The 10,665-nt window shown below is 35.9% G+C and overlaps 1 protein-coding gene across 3 annotated transcripts; it reads left to right on the forward strand.

Moving 5' to 3' along the window:
* The first annotated feature begins 743 nt into the window (after positions 1-743).
* On the forward strand, positions 744-10,616 carry LOC111778969 (phospholipase D zeta 1). Of its 3 annotated transcripts, XM_023658985.1 has the most exons (20): positions 744-1,259; positions 1,739-1,840; positions 2,301-2,416; positions 2,522-2,663; positions 3,664-3,834; positions 4,712-4,885; positions 5,112-5,354; positions 5,511-5,627; positions 6,278-6,417; positions 6,519-6,668; positions 7,097-7,253; positions 7,328-7,858; positions 8,154-8,264; positions 8,498-8,644; positions 8,740-8,937; positions 9,021-9,122; positions 9,204-9,335; positions 9,452-9,517; positions 10,022-10,083; positions 10,169-10,616. In XM_023658985.1, exons 1-20 carry the CDS (start codon positions 1,029-1,031, stop codon positions 10,413-10,415), a joined length of 3,339 nt encoding a protein of 1,112 aa, XP_023514753.1. In that variant the 5' UTR covers positions 744-1,028; the 3' UTR covers positions 10,416-10,616. The 3 variants fall into 3 exon arrangements, with proteins under 3 accessions (XP_023514753.1, XP_023514754.1, XP_023514755.1); XM_023658986.1 differs by lacking the exon at positions 744-1,259 and having other exon boundaries at positions 1,753-1,840; positions 2,326-2,416; XM_023658987.1 differs by lacking the exons at positions 744-1,259; positions 1,739-1,840; positions 2,301-2,416 and having other exon boundaries at positions 2,581-2,663; positions 3,672-3,834.
* The last annotated feature ends 49 nt before the right edge of the window (positions 10,617-10,665 follow it).

Below are 10,665 nucleotides of genomic sequence, written 5' to 3' on the forward strand. Positions count from 1 at the left end.
AGACTCTTAAATTATGTTTTTATCTTTTTTATATGGTATAAAAATTTTATATATAGCATATGAATAAATTTATTTAAACTTAATTAAACGAACAACCCGAATATCCAACTTTAAAATAGAGAGTTGAATGGATTGTAAATTATATTCAAGTCAGTGACCCACAACCAATCCCAAATGATTGAACCTCGTGATATCATATGTAACAGCTTAAATCCACGATTAATAAATATTATCCGTTTTGGTTTGTTCCGTATCGTTGTCATGCTCATAATTTTCGTTACATATCATCGTTAGCCTCACAGTTTTAAAACCCGACTGTTAGGGACAGATTTTACTCACTTCTTCAAGCGATGGGAAATCTCACAATAAACCCCACTTGGAACTCAACATTCTTGTTGATATACTATCTGGTGTCTAGCTCTCTGATACTATTTGTAACATGTGGAGCTTAAAGAAATAATATTGAAATTTCACCATTTATTTAATGAAAAATAAAAATGGAAAATATAACTAAATAATAGTATTAACCCTTTACGTGAAGTATAAATGAGTCGTTCCAAGACTTGACTCCAACAATCACCTTATCTATTTATACCTTGAAAAATGACGTATTAATATTATACTATCAATAATATATTTTTATTAAAATATTAATCGCATTTATATAAAATAAAAAAACAATATTATTCATACACTACTTAAGCAAACTAACAATGGATTTCTTAAATTTGAGCGTAAAAAAAAGAAAATAAATAAATTTACAACGACCAGACAAAATGAATGTCCGTCGATCTTCTTCTCCATTGTGGATTGACCCGAAGCCCACGTTACCATAAAACCCGCGAAATTCAGACTTTGACGTGTTTCGTGTTGCTTGCAGTTCATAGGCAGGAAAAGGAGAAGGAAAAAGCCTTCAACAAGAAGACGATTCGCGATTTCCTGTTTCTCGAATTTTCTGTGGATTAACAACCTTCAATTGTGGCCGAATTCGATCAAACGAGGCTGCTGTGGCGTTGGACGGATTAGGAATGGGATCGGAGCAGTTGATGGCCGGAGGTGGGCCTCGATATGTTCAAATGCAATCGGAGCAGCCTACAGCTTCGATGTCGTCGTTTTTCTCGTTTCATCATGACGCTCCTGAGCCAACGAGGATTTTCGATGAATTGCCGAAGGCCTCAATTATTTCCGTTTCTCGCCCGGATGCCGGCGATATCAGTCCGATGCTTCTTTCTTACACAATCGAATGCCAGTACAAGCAGGTGCGAGTTTCGCTTTGGATTTCTGTTGTTTTTCTATTTGATCTTCGTTTTGAGTTTTCGTTTCTGCAGCTGAATTAGTCCACGTTTCAGGTGTTGTTTAATTTGAATTTGGTTTATGAGCGTTCAATTGGATTTGTGCGATTAGTTTTGATTTCTCGTGAAGAATTCAAGGGAAATCGGATAGGCTAAGGGTAGGATTATGTATATTTTATCGACGACTTATATCAAGTTTAGAGTGCGTATCGAATTGAATTTAGAGCTTTGTTTCGACACCCTATTGGTTATTTTGAATCATGATTATTGATATCCTTCCGCGTTCTACCAAAACACCCGAGCAGAAGTAAGAGTTACCACATGGTTTGCCTCGCCAATATTCCTGCTGCAGTCTTGTGATTTTTTTCCTCTTCATTTTGAGATTTTTTTATCTTTTCAGTTTTGAGCCTTTCCTGGTTTAACTGTATTTTGTTTTCCTGTAATAGTTTAAATGGCGCATGTTGAAGAAAGCTTCCCATGTATTCTATTTGCATTTTGCACTAAAGAAACGGGCATTCATTGAGGAAATTCACGAGAAGCAAGAACAGGTATGTGTACGATGGTCTATATAGTTGTATGGTTGTCTTTGTTATGAGAGACCCTTCTTTTATTGAGAAAAGATGAAAGAATACAAGGAGCATACAAAAATAAAACCAACCCCCCAAAAGAAGCAAAACTCAAACAGAAAAGGGCTCCAACGAAGCAAACAAGACCTAAAGTGTAATTACAAAATCCTTTTACACTGAGCCCCAAAGGGGGAGACATGAGATCAAACCAGGGGCTAAACTTCATCCCAGGACCTCTCAACCTCGCTAAAAAAATCTATTATTTTCAACGTCTCTAAAAGCTCTATAGTTGTATGGTTGCTGTCGATACACGGTGATTTGGTTTGATCACGTGAATTCTTTGGTGTTTAACGCTCTGGTGCTTTTGAAATTTTAGATCAGTTATTGTTAATACAAATGTTTGAGGTTTTGATGTAGTCTTCATTGGAACGTTATATTAAAGGTTAAAGAATGGCTTCAAAATCTAGGAATAGGAGAACACACGACAGTGATCCAAGATGAGGATGGACCAGATGATGAAGCCAATCCTCTGCATCATGATGAAAGTTCTAAAAATAGGTATTTTTCAGCTTTGCTCAAAGCAAAGTTGGAAGAATTTGTTCATGTAGCCTTTTTCAATTGTACGTGAATGCTATTACTCATGGTTGTATTACTTCATTACAGGGATGTTCCGTCCAGTGCTGCCCTGCCTATCATTCGGCCTGCCTTAGGAAGGCAGCATTCTATGTCTGATAGAGCTAAGACTGCAATGCAAGGGTACCTGAATCACTTCTTGAGTAACATGGATATCGTCAACTCTCGAGAGGTATAGGTGAATCCATTGCATAAGCTCCTTTTGTAGTGAACTTTAATGTTCTTTTTAAAGTCTGTTTATTCTCTTGGATTTTCTTAATGAAAGCTTGGTTTTTTGTGGAAAAAAATGTTGTACGAGTTAAATTGATGATTTTATACTTGATACTACAACATTTGGTCGTCAAGAAATTCATGGGATACTTAACATTGCAGTTGTAGGTAGTTAGTTTAGTCTTGATAAAGTTTCTAGCTATCACCAGTAATGATTTTGGCATTTACTACTGCATTAATATTTTATAATTTATATTATTATAGAACTGTTTGGTGCTGAGAATCTCTTACTGAAATGAAGTTCTTGTGGGGTACTTGGCAATTACATCCAAACTGAAACTTTTGGCTACCTTTAAGATGTTTTTTCTCTTCCTTAAAATTTATGTTCTATTTACAATTGGTATACTAAGTCGATATTTATTGAGAATAATTACTTCATTTGTCTTCTGCCTGAGTTGAATGAGTAGCTCTAGATTTCTAATTAGATTGTTTTTTCCCATTATTTAGTAGTTTTTATCTTGATTCACTTTTTCCTCACAAAATGTGGTGCAATAGAAGTTTTTGAACCTAATCAAGGGGAATGCAAATCTTGCATTAAAGTTGACTACGTTTTGATTCTTTCAACCACCGTTTGGGTGTTTACTTTTTCTTAATGAACCTGTGTATTTTTTATTTATTTAAAAAAGCCTTGGCATTTATGGGAGAAACTTTTATCTGATCCTGGTCAATGCTTCATAATGAGCAAGATGCATATTTATACTAAACTATAGATTTACTTTTATATTCAAGATGCCAAAATGCATGTACGTTCATATAGAAAACCACAGATTTACTAGTCTCTTACGTATTTTAATTGTTTGATATTTGACTTTTAAGTCATATTGCATCAAGTGTAAACCATTTTTTCCTCATTTATGATCAATTTTTATTATTATAATTCCTTTTAAATTCATAAACTGTAGGTTTGCAGGTTTTTGGAGGTCTCTAAGTTATCATTTTCACCAGAATACGGCCCAAAGTTGAAAGAGGATTATGTTATGGTGAAGCATCTACCTAAAATTGCACGGGAAGATGACGCTAGGAAATGCTGCCTATGCCGGTGTTTTGGTTGTTGTAATGACAATTGGCAAAAGGTAAGGGGCTTTTTCCTTAGTTTTATGTCTGGGTTTCCTTCCTATGGTGGTTCAAGTGACCAAACAAGTTTGATAGGTTGCATGTTGGCTTCTTCTTATCCTCCTCCTCCTCCTCCTCCTCTTGTATGTTTGTATGTTAAGTATGTCTTGTTATAAGTTACGTTCTAATGTCTTTCACCTATCATGTGCTTTATACAAGACCTGTATCAAATTGTGAACATGTAATATTTTTGTTTTGACTTGAAGACATGAGAATTTGTTTATTAAGCCTATATCAGGATTAAGATTCTCCCAGCTTATATGCGATAATTAAATGTTGTCTCCAGGAGCTGAAAGTCTTACCTAATTGTGTTTTCTATAGCAGAGACCTAAATTTATAGGTATGCTGGTAGAACCATGCCCACACACACAAAACAAAAGAACTCGTGGAGGATGTTCTCTTATTTTTCTCCTTCCATGGAGGTTTTCTTTTAAATGCTTGTTTCCTCTTCCAAATTCCAACTTTCTTTTATAAAGGTTTAACGAATGTAGCTGGATTTTTCTTGGGTTTGCATCACAATCATGTCATGAGCTGTGGCTCCTCTGAGTTTTGATTATTCAAATAACTACGAAAGAAACTACTGGTTATGCGTTATGCTTTCTGTTGTCATTTACACTGATGATGGTATCATGGAAATCTTCTGGAGTTGGACTAACTTTGCTTCTTTTCTTCTTGTCTCTTTCCATTAATGTTATAGTAATTTCTTGTTTTGGCATATGGACCTTCTTACTATAATTGGAAAATTTGACATATTGAGACTGCTGTGGTGTATTAGAACAACTTATTAATCAATCAACTTTAAATATACAAGTTTGTGTTTTTGGTTGAATTTTGTAGGTGTGGGCTGTATTAAAACCTGGTTTTTTGGCCTTGTTGGGAGATCCTTTTGACACTCAACCAATGGATATAATAGTTTTTGATGTGCTACCTACTTCTGATGCCAATGGAGATGGACGAGTATCTTTGGCAAAGGAAATTAAGGAGCGAAATCCATTACGACATTCATTTAAGGTAGTGAAATTTTGGGCAATGATTGAACCTTGTATAATGTTGGTTATTTTAATTTGTTCTGTTTCTAAATATGATGCTGGTCTCTTGCCTCCTATGTGGTTGCAAATAAGACGGATTTTACTTTTGCCAGTATTCATGAAGTTGCGATGAACTTTTGTTTGTGATGGAATTTTGTGCTAATAAAATTTTTCTTATTGAGAGTTAAATTCGTGATTTGAAATGTTAGGTGACATGTGGAAATAGGAGTATTAGGATAAGAGCAAAGAACGGATCCAAGGTTAAAGACTGGGTTGCTGCAATTAATGATGCGGGACTGAGGCCTCCTGAGGGATGGTGTCATCCTCACCGTTTTGGTTCGTTTGCTCCTCCAAGGGGTTTGACAGACGATGGTAGTAAGGCTCAGTGGTTCATCGATGGTCAAGCAGCTTTTGAAGCTATTGCCTTTTCCATTGAACGTGCAAAATCGGAGGTATTCTTTTTCTCCCTCTCCTTTAACCCTTCTCTTTAATTTAAGACCTCGAATTGGTCATACAGTCATTATTTTTGTTTCGTTTCCTATTAAAGAAAAAAAAAATCATTAGTTTTGTGGGCGACTACTGTTGGCTGATTTTGGGGCCTTTTGCAGATTTTCATTTGCGGCTGGTGGCTTTGTCCAGAATTATATCTGCGGCGTCCTTTTATTTCAAATGCTTCATCTAGGCTCGATGCTTTGCTTGAAGCAAAAGCTAAGGAAGGGGTTCAGGTACCTTTCGGAATTCTCATATATTTTTATAATGTGAATTGATGAATATCTTATTAGTTATTTTGATATAAACTCAATGAATTTCTTCTTGGAACCTTCAAATTTCATGGCCTTTTGATGATTTAATTGTATGGGGATGTTAAGAATTGAAAATAAATTGCTAAACTAGAAGGCCATGAAAATTGGCAATTATCTAGGAATCTTCCCACGAATATGGCACAGATTCCTCAAGTCGTCCAACTCATCTTTCATGGCATCTACCCATGAATTTGCCTCAAATTCCAAGTCAATCGTATGTGGAATTAAAAATTGTAATAATATTCTCAAAGATGTATCTATTCCTTAATATTTTTATTCCTTTTCTTTTGAAGAACTGAGATAGAGAGAAAAATTTGAAATTACTATTCTGGTTATAAAAAACTTACCTACTACATTCCAACAAAATAGCTGTCCATTGATCTAGACGCAACCTAGGCATGGAATAGATAAAAATTTTAAATAATTATTCTATTCTCTTGCTCTCTTAATGTTTCAAAACTTACGTGCCTTATGCATTACATTAGTGCACTATTAATGTATTGCTTTCTCTCTCTTAATACACTGTATTAATCTGATCTCTGACGACATGAATTTGTGTAATGTTTATACAGATATACATTCTTCTCTACAAAGAGGTTGCCCTTGCTTTAAAGATTAATAGTGTTTATAGCAAGAGAAAACTTCTAGGCATCCATGAGAATGTGAGAGTATTACGCTACCCTGACCACTTCTCCAGTGGTGTGTACTTATGGTATGTGTTCAGTCTCTTCTTTTTGTGGACATAATCTATAAGTTAAGTTTCAAATAGGTCTAGACTTTTCAACATCTAATATTATTGAGTGGTTTGTATAGGTCCCACCATGAAAAACTTGTCATTGTCGATTATCATATTTGCTTTATTGGAGGACTGGATTTATGCTTTGGTCGTTATGATACACCAGAACATAAAGTTGGTGATCGTCCTCCTTCAGTATGGCCCGGGAAGGACTACTATAATCCAAGGTTAGTACTTCTGTTCTCTGCTGCTCAAACATTTTTCCTGGAAATTTCTTGGGTAATTGTTACATTTGAACTTGGATTATTCCATTTGTAACACCGGTTCTATTGAGTTGCAAAGATGATAAATAGTTATGATTATTTGAGTAGAACAATATTTGGCTGCATGCTGGTATACAGGAATTTTCTTGCATACCACCATTAAATTATTGGTAGCAATGAGAGAGAAATCATAGTCAGGAGAGAGAAAGGAAAAAAATATTCTCTCTCCTAATTGTCAATAATTTAATGGTGGTGTGCTGGAAGATTTCTGCACTCGTGTATGCAGCCAAGTATTATTATTCTATTTAAGAATTTTCATGCCGTTAGAATTCTGTTTTTTTTTTTATATTCCTGGTAATGATTTTGCTAATTTCACGTATTTATCGACTCAGGGAATCCGAGCCAAATTCATGGGAAGATACCATGAAAGATGAGTTGGATCGCGGTAAATATCCTCGCATGCCTTGGCATGATGTCCACTGTGCACTTTGGGGACCACCTTGTCGAGACTTAGCTAGACATTTTGTCCAACGCTGGAATTATGCTAAGGTTGGTGTTCATTGATATTCTTGTACAAATAGTTTTGACCCTTTATCCTAATTGAAATATATGTATTCCTGCAGAGAAACAAAGCCCCAAATGAGCAGGCAATTCCATTACTTATGCCTCAGCATCATATGGTCATTCCTCATTACTTGTGGAATACCCGAGAATTGGAGGTTGAAAGGAAGAGTTTTGACAATTCTCAAGAATCAACAGTACAGGATTCATTTTCTCGCGGATCATCTTTTCACGATATTCCTTTGCTTTTACCTCAAGAGGCTGATGGACAGGATTCTCAAAATGAAGGTCCAAAATCAAATGGACTGGAACCCATTGCTACTCCCCTCGATCAGCCTAGTAAGATCAGCAGCGGTCTCTCGTTCTCTTTTAGGAAGATCAAAGTTGAACCCTTAGGACCAGATATGCCTCTGAAAGGCTTTGTTGATGATCTCGACCATTTGGATTCCCATGGAAAGTTGTCTGGAGATGGGAAAACACATCATCGTGTCAAAAGCTCAGAGTTGGAGTGGTGGGAAACACAAGACAGGGGACATGGTGGCTTTGCAGATGAATCCGGACAAGTTGGTCCGTGTGCTTCATGTCGTTGCCAGGTGAGTGGCATGAAGAGGATATTCAAAATTTTACATTTGTGAATTAAAGTGCTGCATAATTGTATAGGGTTCTGGCTTTCATCAGAGAAATGGTGATGTTCACAGTTGCAAATGCACTTTACTGTGTACATTAATAGCTAAACTCATAGCAATTGGGATTATCTGAACTCCCTTTTTGTTTATTTAGACCTTCTGCATATTCAAATTTTGCAACTCGCCTGTACAAATATTAATTAAGTGAAGCATCCTTGATTTGGTGGTAAATTGTTCTATTGCTAATGTCCGCTCCTTTCAGGTCATCAGAAGTGTCAGTCAATGGTCTGCTGGGACGAGCCAAACTGAAGAGAGCATTCACATTGCATACTGCTCTCTTATAGAGAAAGCAGAACATTTTGTCTATATTGAGGTATATGAGTTTTTTTACTTGTAGTCTTGTTATTTTCTGTTCTTTATCCTTTTAATCTTCTTCTTCATTTTTTAACTGAACATGCTGATATTTGATTCCTTGTAGTCGGATCCATTACGATCTGTATCTTAGGACATATTATCTGTTACTTGTGAAATATTGTTGTTGAAATTAACTGGTTTTCTACACTTAATCAATGGTATTGATACTTGATTCTTTATTTTTTTTCCCAGAATCAATTTTTTATATCAGGCCTCTCAGGAGATGATTCAATACGGAATCGTGTGTTAGAAGCATTATACCGTCGCATAATGAGAGCCTACCGTGAAAAGAAAACTTTTAGGGTCATTATTGTAATTCCACTCTTGCCTGGATTTCAGGTTCTAGTTCTTGGACATTACCCACTCTCGTCCTTTGCTGGCTTACTGTTTGAGTTTATATTTCCTTTCTCCAATCTGAATCTTGAGTTTGACAGGGAGGACTGGATGACAGTGGTGCAGCATCGGTTAGAGCAATAATGCATTGGCAGTATCGAACTATATGTCGAGGACAAAATTCGATATTCCATAATCTCTATGATCTTCTTGGTTCAAAAGTTCATGATTATATATCATTCTATGGCCTCAGATCTTATGGTAAACTCTTTGATGGTGGTCCTGTGGCTACAAGCCAGGTACATATTTTTCCTTGAATGGCTTTGTTTAATATACTAAAAATGATGCATATAGTTTTTAGCGTGACATGTTGTGAATTTAGGTGTACGTGCATAGTAAAATTATGATCGTAGACGATTGTATTGCTTTGATTGGATCGGCTAACATCAACGACAGGAGTTTACTCGGTTCTAGGGATTCTGAGGTCGCCACTTCTCTAAGTTCTCAATAGTCTCTCTGAAATGCTTTGAACGAGTTCGATAACTAATATACTTTCTTCTCTCAGATTGCTATTGTGATTGAAGATAAGGAACTTATCAATTCATATATGGGAGGACAACCATGGAAAGCGGGAAAGTTTTGTTGGAGTCTTCGCCTCTCTCTTTGGTCTGAACATCTTGGTCTTCGTCCGGGACAGGTTAGTCGGTGGCAAATATGAAGCAGGATTTTTACAGTTTCAATGCTTGAATTTAAATGTTTAACCATTTGTTGTGTCTAAAGTGGCTGATTATGATGTGATTTTGTTTTCTCCAGATCAATCAAATAGTTGACCCAGTTTCTGACTCAACCTACAAGGATACATGGATGGGAACTGCTAAGGTGAGAAAAACTAAAGAGATTAATAGCTTTAGAATTTGGATTAGAATTCAAACCTTTACCAAGGAGAAATGAAAAATTGAATGAAAGCTTTGAAAAAACAAGCATTTATATATATATATATAAACTAAACGATTATCAAACGAGACCTTTATAGTTTAGATTTATTTATTTATTTATTGTCGTTTGCGGTTGGCCAACATTTTTGAAGACCTTGTGTTGGGTCATCAACATAATATCTAGTTTCTTTGACCAAAAATTTATTTATTCCGATTACGACTTATGAAATAGGATCAGGTGGTTGTCCTATGAAAATAGTTGAGGTATGTACAAGTTGGATCGAAGACTAACAGATATTAAGGAAACTCGAAGCTTGGAATAAACGTTTTCATTCTTCTTTCATGTTGCTACCCAATATTAGCATTAGATTTCTATTGTAGATATATTTATTTTTGACAGTATTGAATTTTTGGAGCACTGACGGTAAACTGATGATCTTTTGAACAGACGAACACGACAATATACCAAGATGTATTTTCTTGCCTACCCAACGACCTCATAAATTCCAGGTACGATTTATACTCTGTTCCAAAGTTGGTCGAATCCCGATTATTTCTTCTCGATATAACGATCTGTACCTGAATTTGAAAACAGAGCTGGACTGAGGCAAAGTGTGGCTTTCTGGAAAGAGAGGTTGGGGCACACCACAATAGATTTAGGAATTGCACCGGAGAGGCTGGAGTTTTACAAGAATGGAGAAATTGAAAGGATTGATCCGATGGAGAGATTAAGTTCAGTGAAGGGACATCTTGTCTCCTTCCCATTGGAATTCCTGAGCAAAGAAGACTTAAGACCTGTGTTCAATGAGAGTGAGTACTATGCATCTCAAGTTTTTCATTAACAACTTTATAATAATAGCCCTCTTTTTGTTAGGCCAACCTAATTAGTTTATGGTTAAATTAGATGATGCATTATAATTTATTTCCCATTTCTTAAAAGAAAAAAATGAGAGCGAGAGAGAGAGAGAGAGGCACATTAGGACTTTTGTAATACTCATTCAATTAATTGAAGACTGCTGTCCTAATTTGGGCATTTAGTGTCATTTTCTTCTCTTCCTCGTTGGATTACAACCTTGTATCGTACTAATCAAC

This window comes from Cucurbita pepo, chromosome LG17 (genome assembly GCF_002806865.2).
Source record: "Cucurbita pepo subsp. pepo cultivar mu-cu-16 chromosome LG17, ASM280686v2, whole genome shotgun sequence".
Lineage (NCBI taxonomy): Eukaryota > Viridiplantae > Streptophyta > Magnoliopsida > Cucurbitales > Cucurbitaceae > Cucurbita > Cucurbita pepo.